At 34.0% G+C, this 23257-nt stretch overlaps 1 protein-coding gene across 1 annotated transcript in view; it reads right to left on the bottom strand.

Moving 5' to 3' along the window:
* Window positions 1–22533, bottom strand: part of MS3_00010370 (uncharacterized protein) — a gene marked incomplete at both ends in the record, with an annotated part of 29933 nt that extends 7400 nt beyond the window's left edge. The window contains 7 exons of the mRNA XM_035733526.2: window positions 24–133; window positions 2269–2490; window positions 10608–10844; window positions 13770–14023; window positions 16179–16448; window positions 19190–19357; window positions 22455–22533. Of these exons, the coding sequence (XP_035590058.2) occupies window positions 24–133; window positions 2269–2490; window positions 10608–10844; window positions 13770–14023; window positions 16179–16448; window positions 19190–19357; window positions 22455–22533 (1340 nt within the window). The remainder of the gene's footprint in view (window positions 1–23; window positions 134–2268; window positions 2491–10607; window positions 10845–13769; window positions 14024–16178; window positions 16449–19189; window positions 19358–22454) is intronic.
* Between the last annotated feature and the right edge of the window lie 724 nt (window positions 22534–23257).

The raw sequence follows: 23257 nt of genomic DNA, 5'->3' as shown, positions 1-23257 counted from the left end.
ACATTTATAAGGGAATATTTTACCTAAAATTGAAATGCATAGCCAATTCATTTAGTATATCAATTGCAAATCCTGAAGCGTTGATTATTTCTCCGTTTTCAATTACTTGACCAGTCACAACAAATGGAGGATCCTGTTGAACAAAATAACCAGGTAATAACAACCACTGTTTAGTCGATTTACATACACAGTAGAATTTCTATAGATGTACAGAAAATCCTAGAATTTCTATTAGAAATGACTGTCTGACAGAATCTAAAAGCACGACTTTTCTTTCAGCGTCTGCCTATTTCAAACTAGCAACAATACTATCTACCTATTTGCATCTACATCAAAGTTACTGAAAAAGTATATCAGAAACAAAGGAAATTTTCTAGGGACAAAAGGAATCGAAACATTTTGGATAGCTATTTTTTATATGGCAAAGAAGTAAGGAATTGTGAGTCTGAGTAGTTCATACACCTAATAAAAAGTTTCTTTTCATATTAAATAAATTTGTATTATGGTGACCCTCCTACAATTGAAGAACATATGGAACTCAAAACATCTGTCAGCCAATATGAAAGTCACAATCTTCAATACGAATGTCAAGACAGTTCTACTGTACGGAGCTAAAACTTGGAAAACTACCACAACCATCATCAAGAAGGTACAAGTATTTATAAATAATTGTCAACGCAAGATACTCAACATCCATTGACCGGATACCATCAGCGACAGCCTTCTGTGGGAGAGAACAAACCAACTTCCAGCTAAGGAGGAAATTAAGAAAAGACGATAGAAATGGATAGGACATACATTACGGAAATCACCAAACTGCTTCATGAGGCAAGCCCCAACTTGAAATCCTGAAGAGAAGTGGAAAAGAGGAAGGCCATAGAAAACATTATATCGGGAAATAGAATCAGATATGAAAATAATGAATAACAACTGGAAAGATCTGGAAAGGATTGTCCAGGACAGGGTTGGATGGAGTATGCTGGTGGGGGGCCTATGCTCCTCGACGAGGGGTAGCAGGCGTAAGAAAGTAAGTATGGTGATCCTCTGAGAGTGTTAAATGTCAAATCTGGAAATGAGCTAGCAAATAGCTAAGTTTGAAAAACATCTTTATAGAACTTGGAAACTACATTATGAAACTAGGAAATAAACAGCTAATATTTCCCCTCAACTTAGAAACTGACCAATAAAACAACTTACACAAATAAACGTTCAAGACTGAAGCGATCAGTGTATAAAATCAACTAAAAGGCATTTATTCATTAGCTTTAGTTTTTTTTAATTTATTCTACTTAAAACGCATATATAGTGGCATAAATGAACAAAATAAACATGCTCCACAAACATAAGAAAATGAGATTGTGAAAAAATATAGAGGGGAAATTGTATAATTAAAATAAATAGTGAATAAAAATGAGTGAACAAAAATAACTTATAATGAGAGAGGTAGTTCAGTTGAAAACGCAACCAGAAAGAATGTATTCAGTTACGTAAGTTACTCTTGTTTTTTTATAAGTAGGATTAAAAACCTACGGTAGGACTGTGGCTGGTCCCTGTTATAAGCCACATTTAATAACGCTTCATGTCAGTGAATTGCACCATCTCTCGGATCCCAACCAGGAAATTGAGATGTACCAACAGATTCCAGTCCTATACAGCCTTCATTCAGGAACCTGTTATATGTAATAAGCTAACCACCTCCAAGCTTTTTCCAGCCAATTTCAGATTCTGGAAATGCAGCAGTGTAGAAATCACTGAAAAGATATATGTTTAAGCTACAGAATCTAGTATTTTAAGATGGTGACACTGACTGAATTATCATCAATGGGCGCAACCAAACATTTCCAAACCTCGGTATTATTAAGATAGTGTTGGTAATGACTCTCCACGAACTATCGTAGAGTTGGCAAAAATCCTGAACTAAATTTGACCTTCACGCATTGCTTGTATCCCACAATCCTTAAGAAGGGAGTTAAAATAAAGTAAAACAGTCGTTTTATTAAATGTAAGGTTGTTAGGGTTTATGGTGCGGTAATTTCTATATTCGGTCAGAAACTGTCTGCTTATTCACGGGAACTCAAATAATGACAGTAAGAATGTTACAAAGAACTTGACCGCAGATGTATACCATCATATCAAACTAAGATTAGTAGCAACCCTAAGGCTGTAGGGATCAATGCTATCGCTGAACATTCAACAAATGTTTTATCTCAAAGTTTTCATCAATCAAACATTTTTAAACCAAAAGCCTTAAGTTAATCAAGTACTTACGAGAATTGTTGATATTCGAAGAATTTTGTTATTAAATGACTGAAAAACAGTTGAAAATAGACCACTTTCCAAGCTTCTTTGCTTAATTTTCATTCCTTTACTTGTAAGTTTCATATTGTCATCAGGAGTGTAATGAGCAGTGGATATAAAATTTTTCATTGCATCATCAAACGTTTCGAGTGAGTAAAACCATAAAGATTTCCAGACATTAGTCCCAGACCTCTAGCATTTGAGCAAAACAGTAAGTGAACACTGAGATTATGCAAATGAAATACTAGTTCCTCCATTCTGAAGATAATAACCAATATAAATCTATAAATTTTACTTGATTTCATATCACTACATTTAGTATATGGGACTATGTTGCAATCATTTTGAATTAACGAGGTAAAAAACGATCATTTATAGTAATAAATAATAAATCTAACACTCGAAGGTGATAGATCTAAACTAAGTTCAGAAGCAAGTTATACTCTTTTTTTAAAAAAGGACAGAATAAATAATGAACAAAATGAACTATTTATTTCAGTAAACAATAAATTATGGCGTGTAGGAACAGTTGACCAGAGCTACGGGATAATTAATTCGAAAGAGATGGTCATTATTAAGCAGAGGATTATTCTCTAGCACTAGTTAGAGAATATTTCATACGACTAGGTATTTCATTATTGCAGTTTAGATAAAAGTTCTTCAGTATTATTTTATGACTTATCAGAAGAGTTTATGCTTATTGGAAACTAATTTTTGAGATAACCAACTCATAAGTAGTGAGAAGTGACACATAAATTCACTCCAATGAACACTCTCATTTAAAATTTCATTATTTGTATTGGTATTCCTGGAGGTTTTTCAAACCCTAATTTAGTTCTTTTTTACACACTGACCAACTATTGAAAACTAGGAAGCAATGAGCAGCTTTTTCAAACAGGTTTGTTGCTCTACAGAACCTATAACCACACAAGAGACCAAACCTGAAACTCTGAGGTCTCCAGATGAAAAAGATATCATTCACTCATTGAGGCAGAATTCAATTACTAGCACTTTACAACCATATAGCTTATTAAACAATTAATGCAAGACATTTTTTAAAGAAATAAAAAGGATGAAATTGCACCTCACTTCCTGACGATTTACCGAAGAATCTACATTGTTCGGTATTAAATATAATGGAGATGCGTTTCTTCATCATTTGTCTCAACCAGTTATTTATCTTCAACTATAAACTTGACACAAATATTTATTATAACAAGTTGCCATACATTAGATCCGTACAATGAGAGAGAATTAACATGATGGGAAACACAAGGTTCAGAGCGATCTGGACAGAAGAGGGAAATATAAGCCCCCAAATGCCCTGGTACGGTCGAGGTTGGGGAAAGTCCGCTCTCCCTTTCGAAATGCTTTCTAATGGCCACGTGCATACAGCCACTGTCAAGGAAGTCCTATCCTACCTTCTCGAAGGGAGGGTGACATCTACAAAATTGAGAGGACAAAAAGCGAATGCTCAGTGGTTTAACCGGGTTGGTGGATACAGAGGATCTACCTAGGGGAGTTGGAAACCCCTGATTCCAAACGAATGGTGCACATGGGTTCCAGGATCCTGAGGAAGCAAAAAGCGAATGAATCTATTTTTGGTCACCGGATACCATGGGACTGCATCTCCTAGCATTGCTCCACTGCTTTGTGGATTAGACCTTTAGGTCGAAGACTCAATGTGTAACCCCCTAAGCAAACCACCTGCCCCGGTTTGGGCACCCGGGTAGTATCACAGCTCACATACAAATCATATAAAATGACAATTACTACAGGAAATACTATTCTTGCTCCAATTAAAAATCAGACAATTCGCATTCATTGGATAACACTGATTTTTATTTTTCCTATCTACAACGTCACTTATCTCCTCTCTTCTATTCTCAATTTGTGAATTCTTATTTTCCAACTCATACAGCAGATCGCCTATGGTGGAAACCCTGTCCTATCTAAACTATCTCAAGTCACTGACTGGTCGAAAGTTGAATGCTACCACTGACTACGAATACTGAACCAATCCTTCTGAAACCACTTATACCATTCAAACTGGCCTCCTTCAACGTTTGCATACTAGTGCAGATCAGACAACAGACAGGGTTGGGTATGTCTTTAGAAAGTCTCAACATCGATACCTGTTGTCTATCCAAGACGCGTATTCAAAACTCTGGAAAAGTACCACGAACTTGCTCTCCACATTTCACCTCGAAACGTTTGTTTCACATGAGTATATCTGGGGACCCTGTGACATCTTCATCTCGTTTTGCTTGACTCGGTGTCGCACTAAGCGCTAAAGCTGAGGCATCACTGATCGATTGGATCCTCAATGACAGTCGGTTATGTGCTGTTAGATTAGAAAAATCCACCAAAGTAAGAAAGAACCGGTGTAAGAAGCGATGTCTTTTCGTCATCTCCGCCCACGCTTTGACAAGTTGAAGCCCGGATGTGATCAAGGATAAGTTCTACCATCAGTGAATCGTACTTCCATAGGACGTGCGTTCGCCAGGTATTGTACTACAAGCTAGAGACTTGAATTTTCAGGTTGGGCGTCTAGGCACAGAGGAAAGTGGCTTGGGTGGCAGATGAAAATCTATTAGTGGCAGGTCAAGTAACGGTGACCATCTACTGCAACTGAGCACAAACCACAACCTGTTTCTGGCTAGAAAAAGCTACCGGCACAGTCATCGCCTATGCGTTACTTGGCGTCCTCCGTCTGCATCTCAAGTCTGGAGTCAGATTGATCATATCGCGATCAGCTACCGCTGGCATGCTTGTGTACAAAACTGCCACTCCTTTTGGAGTACCTATCTGGACTCTGACCATGCCCTTGTTTCCGCGAGTTTGAGCGCAAACGGAGATTGATACGTAACGAAGTTGGGTAAAGCTTACGTAAGGATCGAGAAACCTGGTGGTCGGAGAGTGCTAATGAGCTGGAAGCAGCAGCTGCATCTGGTAACTACCGGAAGCTCTTCCAACTCATCCGAGCCACTGGCAGCAAGAAGTCTGGTGTGAGCGAAACAATCTGCGATAATGATTGGATGCCAATCACTAACATCCATCGACGTTTTGGACGATGGGCAGAATTTTTCGAAGGGCAGTTCAACTGGCCTGCTGCCTCGGCAACATCGATCAGACTGTCCTGCCTTCCATGGTCGGTGACGACTGATCCACCAAATGAGGCGGAAGTCCGCAAGGAACCCCAACTCTTGAAGCGCTACAAATCACCTGGCCCAGATGACTTACCTCCGGCTCTTTTTAAAGATGGTGACTTTCTGACTAAGGAACTGACGACGTTGTTTACAAAGGTGTGCGAACTAGAGGGTGTACCAACGTCATGGAATGAGTCGATAGTTGAAAAAGTTTCACGTCGTTCCTGTAACAACTATCGGGGGATAAGTCTAATTCCGATTGCGTCCAAGCTATTGGCTTCCGTCATACTTCGTAGGTTGTTCAAAAGCCGAGAATGATTGACTGGTGAGGAGCAGGCTGGGTTTCGTTCTGGTCGAGGATGTATTGATCATATCTTCACCCTCCGCCAAATGTTAGAACACCGCCATACTTATCAAAGGCCAACAATCGTAGTGTTTCTTGACATCAGGACTGCCTTCGATTCGTTGGACAGGACTGTTCTCTGGGATTGTCTATTGAAGAAGGTTGTGCCTGAGAAGTTTATTAACATCCTGAAAGCCTTATATACAAACACCTCAGGCAGAGTGAGGGCATACAACCACCTCTCTCCATTGTTCCATTCGAACAGTGGGGTTAGGCAGGGTTGCCCAATCTCACCATTCCTCTTCAACTTTGCCATCAACGACATTCTGGAAACATCTGCTGGATGTAGGCACTGGTGGTGCGGATCTGTTGCCTGGAGAAAGCCTTCTCGATCTTGAGTACACAGGTGATATTGCCTTACTGTGCGATGATACCCAAACCATGCAATTCTCACTTAATCAGTTGGCAATCAGTGTCCGTAGGTATGGTATGTGCTTTGCACCTTCTAAGTGCAAAGTACTTCTACAAGACCGGCATGATTCTAATCCTATATTCACTCTGAATTGTGAACAGATAGAAGTAGTCGAGAAGTTCGTGTATCTAGGTAGCTGCATAAGTGCTGGTGGTGGCGCGAATGAAGAGATCAATTCAGGAATAGTGAAAGCCAGAGCGGCTTATGCCAATGTGGGCCATCTTTGGCGCCTTCGTGATGATAGTCTGGCTGAAAATGGTTGGATCTGCAGAGCTTCGGTTAGATCAGTTTTATCTGTGCTTGTGAAACCTGCCCTATTTGATTTGAGGATATTAGGCGACTCTGTGTTTGATCATCGCTGTCTCCGAAGGATTGCTGACATCCAGTGGCAGCATCATTTGAGTAATGCAGAGGTTCGGCATCGTGTGTTCGGACACAGCGACGATAATTCAGCTAGTGTTACTATCTTGAAACTTCGCCTTCGGTGGCTCGGACAAGTGATACGAATGTCGTCCCAGAGAATTTTACCTCGTGTATTATTTGCTAATGATGGGACCGGTTGGGAAAAGCGTAGAGTTGGTTAGTGTATGACATGATGTCGTATTATGAAAGAAAGCTGTACATGACTGGCTTGTGTTAGTCCTTCACGACTCTCTGGTTGTGGTCCTAGAGATGGTACAACACATTGGCTTGAGACAATATCAGACATGGCTCAGAAATAGAAGCCAGTGGCGATTCTGCTGTAACTTTCTTTTACTTTCTTCATAAAAAATTAATGGACGTAACTTCTTAAACTGGAAGAATTCTTTCCGGTCGTACTTTTGCTAACTGAACTGTCTGTCCCATTATTTCAGTTTCATACCCTAATTTCTGTTCGTTATTGTTCCCCTTTTTCTTATACTTACTTTACATTCTCCATCTCTTCACATTCTCATTGTTACTGTGTGGTGCATATGTATTTGGTGCCCCTCTGTATCAATATTTATGTGTTCAAATAAATATAAATAAATAAACAAGCTTGGAAATACACTTCGAAAACACAAATGAGATAGACAAATAAGTGGTTATAGGTCACGAGTTATTCAATGTTTAGAACAAGACGAAGAAATAATACAATCCTATCACTTCTAACTGCTCTACCCTAATCCCATTCAACGTCTCACACCACTCACTACGAGTATAACATGAGTTCTAACCACAGAATATGCACATGGCAACATTAATGAAACTAGAAATGATTAGCGTCTCAGAACTATCCCAAATCTTAATTCGCCTACCCTTAATATTATGCCAAATCAACCAAATTAGGCAACATTATTTATTCGACCTGCTTAATACATGTTTCCTAACCACTTCAGTCGATAAAAGTTTATATCCTAACTAATATACTAACCCTTTTTTCTAGTGTCCTATACCTAACCTAAACTATTATACTGTACTATAATCTCAGATGGATTAATAATAGACAACAGAAACCAGGTAAAATTGATAGTAAAACTGACTGTAATTGATATCCAGTTAACTAATCTTAAACAAATTTCGCTAAACTTGATATGTATACAAATGTTACAGAATCGTTCTAAAAAATTAACCGAAATCTCAGTTCTATTCAGGAGGCTTGTTTATATAACTGAATAATTAACTCACTATCCTTATTTTTGTGTGTATGCATTTGAATTAAACATCATTTATAACCTATAGGAAGTTAGTTTACTTAGTAAGTAGAAAAATATCTTGGATTATCGAATAATTCTTCATTATATTTGATCTTATTACCACTGAAAACAAACCGAAGCAACTAAAACCTCTTAACTACTAACCAATATTAGACCTAATAACCGTTAATGTACAACAGTTACAGCTTTTTCTATTAATAACACGCCATAATTCACATCAGAGTTATTTTATATCAAAAATAATGTTTGAATAAGCACTAAAAAACTTACATGACTGAGAAAGTTATAAAACAACCTACCACCAAAGTCGTCCACAATTGGGTTGATTTGATGGCAACTTATACCACTACGGTTCAAGTATGAACTGTTAAATGATTTTATAAAGGTTGCTATCTGACTGCTAATCATTATCATATAAGCTGCAATAGTTACACGTTCCTGAAAAACAGATACTACAATTTCATTAGAAAATATTTAAAAAAGAATTTGGAAATGCAATAAAATTGTCAATTAGATAAAATATTATCTGATTTAGAAATGCCAAATAATCACCAGTTATGGACATAATCAATTATACATGAACGGAATAAGCTAATGAAATCATTATTTTCAACCAGTGCGAATGCACTCAATAATGGAATTTTTCAGTTAATACAAACGTTCCCAGCAAATTTTGTTTTGTTCATATTTTTAATAAAATTTCAATCATAGAAGTGAATTACAATTTCTGCTCAGTTAAACTACTTCACCCCAATACAAATAAAAGTCATTAACTCATTTTCTGTACGTACGTGGTAACGTCCCTGACTGTGAAGCTGGTTGACACGGGATTGGGTCCGTCAGGGAGCACCAGTTCCCTCAAGATTACAGGTACACCTTGCTGACGAGTGCCAAGTGGCATGAAACCCAGGTCTAGGGTTTCCTGTCGACTACCTCCAACCACCATCTAATCTAACCATAGTTCACGCAATGTCGAGTGACCTAGGCTAGTGGCCACATTGCAACATGGTCGATAGCATTCGATCTGCACTAAATAAGGACTTGATACACATGATATTGATCACCACCCAGTGATCAATCAATTGTGATTACATCTCAGTCCTACAGGAGGTTGATCGCGGCCCGGATAGCACAGTGGTAACGTTTCTGACTGTGTGCATATTACCATTCGAGAAATCAAAGGTCAGTCGACTTGTCATGTAATGTTAACGTATGATACAATACGAAGTCCATCAAATCCCTATTTAATTTGGAATTCCTTGAACTAACAGTCTAAAGAATAATAATAAATATGTGATCTGAGAAACAAAATCCCATTTAAATCAATTGGTGTGATATGGTTAATACGAATAAGCTGCTTTTGTAAAAATATGATAAACGAATCATTTTATAAGTTCAGCGTGGATAATGTATTCATACATTGATTTACATAATTCTTATAGCTACCAATAAAGCCAACTTACAGACAAAAGTTTTCATCATTATATCCTAGTTGTGCATTGAAACACTAATCAGATAAACTTTAAATAAATTGGATCTTTTCTATTTTACAAATAAATTTAGGTAAATTTTTATGATCAAGCAGATATTAATTACAATCATATACTCATAGTTGATGTATTTATAAGAATATTTAAGATTCCCATTGTGAAAATTAGAACAACACATGTAAGCGAATAATTGTTTTCAATTAGATCGTCATCGACCAACGATGTCTACTCAAACGAAGGATAAGTTATCTGAGTTGGCCCCCTCAATGTGCATTTAAAAATTCAGCTGCTCCTTTGGAGATAGTTATATCGGGCGTACTACCAGGTAATTTAACCAACGAATGAGTGAACATCGACCAGCTTGGTTTATAAAGGGCTAGATAAAAACAATACGCAGTTCTATCTTGGCACATCTTATTGATAGCGGTCATAATGTAGATAAGTCGGAAGCATTTCGAGTGATCTATCATATACCTCCATCATTTCCCAACGGAGTTCAATCCCATCTCCTACATATAGCTGGAGCTATAGGAATTCGTACATTTAACCCCAATTTATGTGTACAGAAAAAATTCGTGACCCTCTTTCACTTCCATGGCCGGTTATAACTTAACAAACGACTTTTTATTTTATTTTTGTTATCGTTACCATTATTTTCACACCGAATATTTGTTTGCAATTTTCGACTCTTTCCGTTCGTGTTCTTCACTATCTACACCTGTCTTCCTACTATCAACATGTTTTTTTACCTATTCTGTGTGGTGACTTATTCTATTTCATTGTGATTATTGACCTAAATTCCCTTGATTGGTTTAACATTTTCGTATAAATATTCATATATATCAGAGTAAAGCCTGATGACGATCTAAATGGAAACAATTGTTCGCTTACATATGTTGTTCGAATTTATAAGAATACTGGATACCTGTTTTGTAATCGAATCAAAGGATCCAAACTTATTTTGCTAATTAACTTAATAAGCATGAAAGGTAAAATTACCAATGTATTTTTTTTTGTTAAACACAAAATACAAATCAGCTTTAAGTGCTATGCAACGAATTCTCTCTATCAACTTATAATTTTTGTATATGGTATGAAATAGATTTGTGTTAATATATTGATACAATTTAACACTTAGTTCACCTTAACATCAAAAATAACTAAAAAACTAAATCTTACAGGCAAACTATGCGTTTCTCCATGCAATGCAGATTTAATCAATAACTGAGTGCCCTTTTGCAATTCATGTTTTGACAGATCGTCAAAATTTAACACAGGAAACTGTCGAAAAAATCCCACTTTCATTTTAGTAACACTTGATGAAGCAATAAGATTTAATAGATCTCTAATAGGCACATCAGGAATTTCATCAAAAATCCAATAGTAGTCCTTTGTAATGTTAGATTTCTCAAAAACCTGTATAATTAAAAGGGAAAAAACCAGACCTAGGCCTTAATGTTAACAATATCCTATGAAAATTGTAAAACAGTAGTCAGAGAAATTCTAATGCTCTTTAACTGGTCAGTCTACCAAGCCTTGTAGGGCATGATCTTCTTAATACATAGACATGAATTTACTTAGTGAAGGGTTCGAGCTTTTGACCAAATAAAAACAATCAATAGAAACCTCTACAATAACGACATCATCAAAATTCATGTGCAAGATCTAAACTTAAATTGTATCCAAGATTCGAAAATGGATATATTTGTGTCCCAGTAACATAATTCAGAACCGATAAATGGATACTAGACTTGAAATGTCGGACCATCTAGCCTTCAGCGATAGACAGATTTTCTTGACTGAATGCTTTATATGACCATCAGTTCAAGTGATTTCACGCCACATTTTGTATTTCAAAGTTAAAACCAATCAATAGAGATTGCTGCTCCTCGATCACATGGCTTTTTAGTCACGCCCGAAAAATATATCAGTTAAGAGACGATAATTTCTTTCATTCAGAAGCTACTCTAAAAATGACAGACGAAATTAGTTATGACTAACTAGTTATTTTGCAAGAGTAATCCATAAAGTAGATAACTTTATGCCAAACTATGCAGAATCGTTTTTTATGTTTATGTTATTATCTTTTTATTCCTGCCAGCAACCGAATTCAAGAAATGATCACCTAGTAACCTGGAATATAACTTCAGATATAAAAGATTTCTAAGAACAATAGTACAAGCATTATTATCTCGATAAATAATTTCATAAGTAAATAAAAATACTATGAATATCGTCGAGAATGAACAGTTACTCAGTCTTCTATGGACTTGCTAGTTACTGATAGGTTGATATATTCGGATACATAGATTTTAGGTTATACACACATGTAGTTCACTGCTGCTTCATAGTATCAAATTAGGGTCATTAAAAGGAATACAAAATAACCAGTAGAAACGTTTTCGAAAAGTGTAAAACTGTGAAAGACGAACACTCCTAAAATACAGCGGTCAATTATTTGAATTATATAGAATAACGAATTGCTTAGAACACATTAAAGAGGAAGAATGTATTTGTAAAATCTCAACGAAAGAATTTGAAGTAAATCCAACGTTTCGCCTGGCAATCTGGTCCAAGCTTTCTCAAGGAAAATATAATCAAACAACAAAATCATCCTCTTTAATGTCTCACATTAACTAGACGCCCAAATATTGTGAAACTATTCGTTCAAATTTAGACGAAAGTTCTTATTTATTAATTGATTAGAACACAGTTATTTATTTATTCCCACAGTCACCAAATACATAAAAAGCTATTTTCTCCCAAACATACATACTTATCAATGAATAGTTTTGCGTAATCGGTGGGGTATCCGTTCAAAAAGGAACGAGCGGAAGGACAACTATCAAAGGGCGAGTGTAAAAAGGGACAGATAAAAAGGGCTTATGATATTAAGGGCGACCATCAAAAGGGGGCACATTAATAAAGGTAATCAGTGAGAAAGGGAATAACTTTTTTAACGGTGTAAAATATGTTCCTTTTATCCTCTGTTCCTCTGCCTTACGACCAATCAAAAACGTATTTTCCTAAACTTATGATAAAGAGTCTAATTTCAGCAAGGATCGATAAATACTGTAATTTGTCGAATTTGGTAACGAATTATTATTATTACCCAAGTCAGGTTGTCTTATACGTCTATTTCGAACAAATAGAATATAATCTATTTAAAGGGATGTTTATCTCTTCTGGACTTTATATACAACTGTTTCATCTAGAAATCTGCTCAAATATTTTATTTCAAAACAAATAGACGCTAATTTATTCTATGTATCAGTACATTTTCACTGCAAATATCTATTCGTTAACAAGTCTGTGACGTCTGCATTTTCGGTCACCCGAAATCGTCTGACAAATTCTCGATCTGTAAGGAATTCTACACAAACAAACATCCCTTTAAATAGATTATATTCTATTTGTTCGAAATAGACGTATAAGACAACCTGACTTGGGTAATAATAATAATTCGTTACCAAATTCGACAAATTACAGTATTTATCGATCCTTGCTGAAATTAGACTCTTTATCATAAGTTCAGGAAGATACATTTTGATTGGTCGTAAGGCAGAGGAACAGAGGATAAAGGGAACATCACCACCACCATCTAATCTCAATATATAGTTCACGAAGTGTCGAGTGACCTAGGCTAGTGGCCACATTGCAACATGGTCGATAGCATTCGATCTGCACTAAATAAGGACTTGATACACATGATATTGATCACCACCCAGTGATCAATCAATTGTGATTACATCTCAGTCCTACAGGAGGTTGATCGCGGCCCGGATAGCTCAGTGGTAACGTCTCTGACTGTGAAGCTGGGTGACACGGGACTTAATCCGTCAAAGAGCACCAGTTCCCTCAAGATTACAGGTACACCTTGCTGACGAGTGCCAAGTGGCATGAAACCCAGGTCTAGGGTTTCCTGTCGACTACCTCCAACCACCATCTAATCTCGATAAAGAGAACATATTTTACACCGTTAAAAATGTTATTCCTTTTTTCACTGATCACTTTTATTAATGCATACCCTTTTCCACTCACCCATTTGCTGGTGTCTGTATTAGTATGAACCCTACGACAGATAAGAAAACATTTTAAACAAAGGAGATTTTCTAATGACTATATATATATATATATATATATATATATATATATTCTTGGTAAGACAGTAGTTTTGTCTACTCTTTTAAGACAATTTTACATCCACTGCAGTGAGTTCAAGTTAATTGGATCAAAAAATGACTACATTTATTGTTAACATTAGCTTCTAGTTTCTTGCTTTAAACTTTAGCTACTGGTATACAACGTACAATAATGACTTTATAATCTGCATTTGCTTACTTTTCTAAAATAATCTAAATGATAAGGTTTTGTATGAATCAGGAATATATGCGTTAAATACGATTTTGTGATGGTAATCTTTGGTCTATTTTCCATCAATGTTTCAATAAGCTGATCTAATGTTATTTCACTAAACGAGCTGAATGAATTTATACATTTGTTTGATGAAAATAATTGCGTTGAGAAATCAGTGTAGAATCTCTTATTTTCAATTTTCCTCCGCAATGTGAGGTCATATATCTCTGGGATAATAGCTGAAGAATAAAATTTATAAACAGAAATTTCATTACTTAAAAAATTTTCGGTTAGTTAATAGTTGTGTTAACAATACGCATATAGAGATTTCTTACTTCTCAAATGGAATTATAAAGAATATAATCATTTACAAATCATACACCAAGTGCACTAGAGCATAAGCACACAAGAACATAAAACAGTTTATGACGATAAAATACCAAAAGTCTATATGACTGAAAATAACTAAATACTTTGGGAATTTTATTATGTTTAAATATTTGTGGAATAATCAAAAACAATCTACAGTGCAACAACGGTTTGTATACTCTAGTAATAATACAAATGTATTAGCTTCCTTTTAGTAGGCATTTGATGAATACAGTTTTAGTTGCTTCAAGAAGTAAAACTCTTTAAATTGATTATCCAATCAGAAAAAAATCAAAGCCATGACTACTGGTATATTGAATCATGATATATTAACTTATATATGACATGAAACACCGATGACTTTTACATTTTTGATGTTAAATTTATCCAAACAGATTTTAAAATGAAACCACCGTGGTTTTAAATCCACCTAAATTTTTTACCACTTGACGATTTCGGCCTAGCAATCTAGCTTAACGAGATTAGTCTTGAGAATCGAATATTATATTTGCATGAATTTTCAGCGTTTCAACACTTTTTAGGATACTGATTAAATTTTAAACTAAACGTCAGTGTACCTAACTGAGTAACTGATAAAGATCCAACTAGTGATTTAATTGTAAATAAGAGTTGTTAATGTGAAGAAAATATGTATTACCCATCATTGATATGTCGTTCGACTTTGTATCCAACTATCTTAGATAAATCTCTATAGTTTCTAATAACAATAAGTAATTGCCCGTAATAAATGGTATCATCATACGGTTGTTTACCTATTGATCATTTTACCAACGAGATGAGAAAAGACCACCAAGGTCGGAATTTAGAGAAATAATTCCTCATCGACACTTATTTTCATCATGAATAGATGACTTATAGCAGTACATGTGTGGTCTTGCCTTCAAATAATTCACTGCTAGCTTACAAAACATAAAGGATGGAAATAAAAGGAATAATATTAACTAACATTTCAAATAACAATAGTTATTGATGGTTAAAATAGTTATGTTTAAATGAAATTGAGAGAAAATGTTAATACAGAATTACAATAGTTCTGTAATTCATTGACGCTTTTAATCTTCGAAATATTCTATACTTCCAGTGTTCAGTAAACAAATGTTGAGAGCTGGCACGTCGATTTACCCAAACAGAAAATCCTTCTCAACCAACAACATCCACCCTAGATGTGTCACACTTGTGGCAACTTACTCGTAAATATAAGTAAATATTGTCGATTGATGTCATTGCTAAAACATAAAAACATCATGTTATAATCTTAAAAGTTTTGCACCTCTATATAAACGATAGGACGTATTGAAATTCGCATTGGCGTACAATGCCTTGATTATTTCTTTATTATTTTTTACTGAAGGGGTTTTATTCTTAATGTAACATCAAGAATGAGACACTAATTGACGAATAATACGTTTAATTACGGAATTATTTTTGGTACCATTAGACCAACCTAGATTCATTACTCACTAAGCACCGAAAGATTATCACTAAGGTATTTTTATATTTTGAAATATTTAGTCAATAATCATAGAAGTTGTTAGAAGACATCGGCAACATGACACATCAAATTTATTTTCCATATAATGATTTGTCAGTAGCAGTATTTTATACAATTTGCAACGGCCTAATTTATTGTCAGCATTGATTTCGAAAAATATATTGTAGAAAGATTTAAATAAAGTTACTTTTTTCAATGGGCTTGTTAAAAAATCTACTGATAAACTAAAGGCTTTAGAACCTCCGTTTCATAATTATCAACTTAGTTCATTAATTTTATCAGAAAACGATGAATAAATTGTGTTTACATATGCGTGCAATGTATTCATGACTTTTCCTCCCTGAGCCAGATGAATTCAAAACCTGAGAATCAATTTAGAAATCACGTTACCTGATACAATTCAAGTAAGAACGAGGTCAAAGTATCATTAATGGTACTTGTAAAATGGTTTAAGTAATATATATTGAGTAATAAAGTAGCTTTATATGACTTGTGAGTGAAAATTAATATACCAGTAAGTCCATCGGCTAAGATAAGTGCATGTGAAGCTCGTTCCATTTCACTGATCTCCAAAAAAGCCTTGGCCATCCGAAAAGGATCTGTTTGAATCCATATAGTTGTTGTTTCTGTAACCTTTGTTGTCTGTTTCTCTTCGCATGCAGGTCTTGGTATAGCAACATGAGGTAGGTGATAACGATATGCCTCACTTTCCAAATATTCAGCTGTTGAACATGCTGTCAAACTGAGAACTAAATGTACACCCTGGCTTATGAGGCTGCACACTAGAAGATAAGAAAATGAATGAATCGCTTTTTATTCTCTTCTACTTGTATGTAACTGAACTGAATGATTTAACTAACAACTTATTATTGCAAAGAAAAGAGCATTATGTGTTCAGAAAATTTTTTCGACACACATTTTATATTTCGTAATAAAATTGCTGGTTTAAATAACAACTTTATTATATTATTCTATCAAACAAACCAGTATTTGGGAAAAACAAAGACTTTCTCTTCCTTCCGCCAATACTTTTTGAAGAGCTTCTCGCAAATTACAATTCGCAATATTACTGTAAGACAGAATAAAATGCTTGTCAAAGAGTAAGCAAATCTGACTTAATCTTCAATCATTTTGGGAAACATTTCTCGTTTTGGATGAATACGTTATAAAAGTACCCGGCAACCCATAGAAATATATTCACTGGAAAAAATTTACTTTATGTGCAACTCACTGGCTAAAATATCATATGGTGATTCTAAGTTTAATTTCTAAATCAGAAAGTGAGCCAATAAAACTTCCAGGAAATAATAATATGGGTTCCAGTCTCGTGAAGCGAGATCGTAGATGCGCAATACTGAAGAGTCCCACGATAGGACGAAACGGCCGTCCAGTGCTTCTAGGGTTTCCATGGTGGTCTAAATTCAAATGACGCATGATCTTGACAGTTTGGTTGAAACACGTTATGGTGGAACTTTTTTCACTAAACTTGAAGTTCATTTGAACTTCATAGGTAATTTTATATCTGGCTTCAGTACAAATTTAGCACATGTTCTTCACTAACTGAACTTACTAACATGTGAATTTACAAACTGAGGCTTACAAACAATTTTTACTTTACATAACTTCATATCACACCTTTTAAACAGCTTCCACCTATGTGAATAATTTTTAGTACAACAAGCTTTATTGGATTGTATTTGCTTGAATGATATAGAATAACTGTATTAAATCTAGTTAAGTTTTGACTTAAAAGACTTTTTCCTTGCAAATTTCTTAGTAGTTTAAGACTTTAGCATTTTCAATGGTTAAGTTGAAGCATTTACTATCGCTTTTTACAAAATTCAGACCTCATTTCGCTGGCCTATTTTATGGATGCCCTAGTAATAATAATAATAATAATAATAATACACATCAGTTGATTTCAAATCAAGTTTCCAATGCAGAAAACAAACTGTTTAACCTATATTGTTAAGTAGATAGGTTTACTTTTGTCTTCTATGCCCTCATTCATATATGAATACAGTGAAGTATAAATTGTAGTTCTTTTTTCAAGCTATTAAGGTGAAATTATCTTTTCTTTTTTTGAATAAACAAATACACAGTAACAATGTCCTGCATTTCGTTAACAGTTAATTCAATTACACCTCGTAAGGATAAAAATAAATATGAAAGCATCAAACCGACAAGTATTTTCAGTCACTTTGTCAATAGCTAAACCTCTTCTTCATTGATTTGCGAATATGAGTCTATTATCTAATAATAACCAACTCTGATCATCACTTTTACGTGCTAATTCAAGTCAACCGACCAAAGAGCGCTGAGTTATTAGCAACTTAAGTCACACTATTTACTGCTTGATGTGCACAGCTAGAAGTCATTTAAGTACTTATATTCTTAAAACATCCTAATTTGGAGAATATATCACCACAATACTGTAACAAACGATGAATAGTAAAACGAGTTGGATCAGGAATGACCGCTGTTAATCAGTAACACTAAAGATTAGAATAATGCTGTCGAGGCACCATTGGATGACTAACACTCAACTTTCACAAGGTGTGTAGAGGATTTAATATCACTTATTACTGTTTTTTTTGCAAATAAACAAAAGTTATGGTGCTTAAGGTATTTTTAATGCATATTAACACAAAAGGACTGTATTGTAGGCTTTTCAAGGGTGTTACATATCTGTCCATGTTTTTAGAAACGTTCAGTTTTCACAAAGAGAAATTAAATTGTGTCTGTACGAAGTTAATCGTCAAAATAAATGATTTTCGTGGAAGAAGGTTAAAATTCAAATCGTAGTAAAGTAGTCTTGTTCAGAGGATGTCTAACTGGCTGATGTCATGCAGGTTAATACAACTGACAAAGTAGTAAGACTTAACAAGATGGTAAGTCACTTATTTTAGGTTCACTTCGCCCAGTACTACCAATCAAGTTAGTGAAGTAGCATAATAAAATAAGGCAAATACTACTACTCCATGAATGGATGCCTATTAAATAGACAATTATGCCTGTCACATATTGATAGTTAGGTAACGTCAAATTAGTATTCATTATAAACCAAATATTTTATATTCTTTGTTCACCTAGTATATTCAATTACACTTTATAAATATAGTTTTCGGTAAATATATTTGCTACTTATTCACATGTACTGTAGTTTACTTTACACAGATAAACTAGTGTGTTTTCATTTTAACAATAATGAACACTACTAATATTGTTTCATACGTCTAGAATATAATTCATCTTAGATATTTGTAACATGATATTTCACTAAAACTAAATCGTTGCCTGGATTGTAGGATCTTGTTCTCTCAATTGGTTATTAACAAAGTGATGGATAGGGCTTATCTTTTTTACAGGAAAAAGTTTTTGATATTGTGTATCAGAAAAAAATTGGATAGAAGATCAAGAACTAACTTGGGGAGAACATTTCAACTACATAATGGTATTTCTAGTCATTTTTTCAAGATAAGTTCCATTTACACATTAATCAGTATGAAACAAATCTACTTACATTGGTTAATAAAAAACTTCTCAATAGTAAATTTGAATTTTTGGGATGTAGGTAAAGTAGAATTTCTTGTAGAAATATCAGCATAGTGTTCAAGAGTTGGTTCCAGTGCCAGGAACAAATCAGTTAGATTATAATTTACTTGATCGAATACATCATCGTATATCACAGCTTTAGAAGTTTGAAAAAAATCCGACAGAAAGTTAGGTTACATCGGTAAATATTCTAAATTGCTTAAACGTAAATGAACATGTCAAATTAATCCATCAAAATGTAGTCTACTAGACATTTACCAGTTCAAGGACAGAAATCAAGCTAACTAAAATTATATTATCTATCTTACACAAATAAACGGCTCCGGTTTTCCCTCCAATAATATTGACTAAACTTCACTAAATATGAGATCGAACGGATAAATCTAGGCTAACGATTACCATTTGAAATAAATTAATTAGGGGATATCTTGTTCATGCTTGATTAAAAGCATATTTAGTTTCACATTTGGAGTATTCAGCTGTAAAAAAGGTGCGGATATCAGCTAGAACAAATCTGTACAACATCAAGAATAATAAATTTCGCACATGTGTACATTACTAGAATTCTCACATACATAACCCATTAGATTAAAAAGAATGTTTTTGACTCATTTCTTCACGAGTCTGTTTTCCTTTGCTAAATTAATTACTTTCTACATTTGTTTCATTACCAATTCGCTATCTTACTTTGTTCTTATAATCTGATACTGTACTTCCGGCGAAACAGGCACAAAAATTACCTAACAACTGTAATCATTTAATAGCCGTTACCTTAAAACTAATCTGTTAATGAACAATAATCAAATTTAAAGTAAGAACATACGTTTTACTAAACCAGACATTGAATTTCCTTTAAAATAGCAGTCTGAGTTTTAATAAACAAAGATAAAATGACTGCACTTAAGAGACATGCTGATTTGTTAGAATCTAAATAAGAAGCTTTCAGCTTAGTGAGTGAAGCAAAATTGTGAGAAAATACTTCATTAAAGTTCTTACGCATACTGAATTGTTACTAAATATTATTCACTCAGTCAAGCAAAAAACTATTATGAAATAAAACATATATAAGCGAACATTATTGTTTTCGATTAAATCCTCATCAGGCTTTACTCCAATATACAGTAATATTTATATGCATATATGAAATTATTAAACCAATCCAGGTAGTCTGTGAGTGAATGATAACAGTGTAATAGATTACATAAATAAACATAAGTGAGAGGTCCAAATTGATAGTGAGAACAGATGTATTAGTTTTGATAAGAATAATAATGGCTTGTATCCATGTTTAATAGTGGGAATTAGGTCAATGATTTGAAAAATATAGATGCTGAGATAACATTCATAAAAACTATAAGGTTGTGCAATAAGAAGTGTTCAGATAATTGGACAATGAAGCGTATATTTTGAAGAAAATAAGTAGGAGGGTAAAATCATTTATTAGAACTAGGGGAGAGATAAAGGTGTTGCAAATTTCTTATGAATAAAAAGATTTGGATTGTTAGCTCGAATTCCTATGGCTTCTGTTATGTGTAACATACGAAATCGAACATCATAAGGAAAACTAGTAGGAATACGATATATCACTTGAAATGACCCATTTCCGTCTACTATATGACTGTTATCGATCAATTGTAATAGAACAGAGTCACGTATTGTTTTGATGACACCCTATCCTAATCACTAAGGGAGGTGTTCACTAACTCATTGGCCCAGTTGTCTGGTAGCGCGCCCAATATAGCTTTCGCCACAATAGCAGCTGAATTTGTAGATACACGTAGATGTGGCAGAACCAGGTGAACTATCCTTTAGTTGAGGAATCACGATATATTAGAGTATGAGTGATAAGGATCTAATCAATAGCAATATTGTTCGCTTATATATGCTGTTCTAAAACAATATTAGTATATTGAATTGACTTGAATAAACTATTTCATTTATTAGTTTTATTTTCGGTGTTATTTAGTGATTGATACACAGTTATACTAGAAATATTAATTCATGAGTAGAGATTGCCAAAAAGAAGGAAATCTTAAGTTTTATAGACAGTACCAGTTAATCAGGCTTTTAGTGACTGAAATAACTTACACTTGGAAATTTCCCATGATCTCCAAAGCATAGGTTGACTTTTATGATCAAATTATTAACGCAATTATGATTTATCATTGAGAAGTTGCCAATTGTAAGTTTAAAACATAAATGAATAAATAGAACTGAAGTGATTATTTCGAGAAGCATGAAAAATATTTCTGGGACAAAAATGTCCAACCAAAGCCTATTACTATGAAATATCTTTCTAAAAAAGATAATAGATGTATGTTGTGTTCAATTTTGCCATAAATTGTCACATTATGAAGACTATGAATGGAGTCATTTCTAACTAAATATTTCGTATTTACTATTCTTATGAGCATTAAATTTATTAATACGTTCATAATCACGTAGTATAGTAACTGTAATACCGTGATGGAAATGTGTTTAGTGTAGACACGTTACCAAATATTTTCTATTAAACAGTAATATATCGACTTTGAAGTGTAAAAATCAGCACTGGATCATTAAATAATGGTCATAAGTAAAGTAAAACAGCTGGAAGTTAAACAATTAATTATTAATCCAACACTAATTCAACGCATAACATATTAAGTTTTATCATATGTACCAACTATGAATCCAGTGTTCGAAGGTGAATGTTTTCTCCATAGTATATCTCATCATATAGTTTTTGATAATGATCCTTCTAAAACTGTTCAGTTTAATTGTAAAAACACAAAGTCGAACAATCGTTATACAGATAGAATAGAATATCAGAAAATATTGTCTGTACTACAATGATTACTTAGTCTTTTATAAGCTCACTATGCATGCAACAAATATACATAACCATACTAAGTTATATATAGTCATCTAATCCAAGTATTGTTTTGAGTATAAAATTACTAAGTAGGCTGTCAACAATATAAGGTCAAATTTTATTAATTGACCGAAACTACAGGAAGTTAGTTTCTACCACCTACGACTTAGTGTATAGTTGTACGTATATGCTGATTAGCACAGACATTCTAAAGTATCTCTTGATAAAGTGAAGCTCGAAGATAACGAGGAATTATGATTAAAATAACATTATTTTATAGATGAAATGTAATAAATGATAAATCTAATGAAATTATACACACCAATGAGTCTTGAATTCTTGGACGTGCTAGCTGATAGCTGGTAGTTTAATAACTTACCAATATGCCATTCGTTTTCAGAACAGACAGTAACTAATAAGGCAAGAAGAAAGTTGAAAAATGAAGAAACAGATGACATTTCAACACATTTGCAGGGTTTCCTCTTTGTAGTCAGCTCCAACGAAGGGTCATTTTTCTTGTACACCTTTCTCGGTGGTATATATATATATATATATATATATATATATATATATATATTTGGAGGATAATTTATGTCACTTTATTTATGAGGTTATATTTAGATCAGGGTAGATTTATTACACTGGGTAGAAATAACATTAGCAGTAATTTTGCAGACTTCTCGTTATGGAATTACTATAGTTACTAAAATAAAAATGAGTCACTACAGAAAAACATCAAAATTTATATTAGCAATTATGTCAGCTTCATTTTAAGCAGACCTAGAGGCTTTTATGGTAAAAGTCGGTATGGAAACGAATCACTGGTCATCGTCAAGTTTCTTAATTCAACATAGGACACATAATAAATTATGATTATCAGCCTCTAATGCATACTTATAAATTGACGAAATTTAATCATTCAGTTTAAATTGGATGAGATGAGACAACAGTTGACGTTCTCATGTCCGATAAAAATATAAATTCCGTCGAAAAATTAGAAAACAAAATTTTCTTGGATAAGATGATATCCTGTGATCAGTGATCACCAGGCGACAACACGTTCAGGGATAACTTGTTTTTCAACTGAAGTATTGGAAACAAGATTTTGGTAACATTCAGTTTTTTTAGAGAATCCTGTTAACTCTGGTACAGATATACTAAGCGATACAGAATAGAAATAAT

The sequence above is a fragment of the Schistosoma haematobium genome, chromosome ZW, assembly GCF_000699445.3.
Source record: "Schistosoma haematobium chromosome ZW, whole genome shotgun sequence".
NCBI lineage: Eukaryota > Metazoa > Platyhelminthes > Trematoda > Strigeidida > Schistosomatidae > Schistosoma > Schistosoma haematobium.
This window is presented reverse-complemented; position numbering and strand designations above follow the sequence as displayed.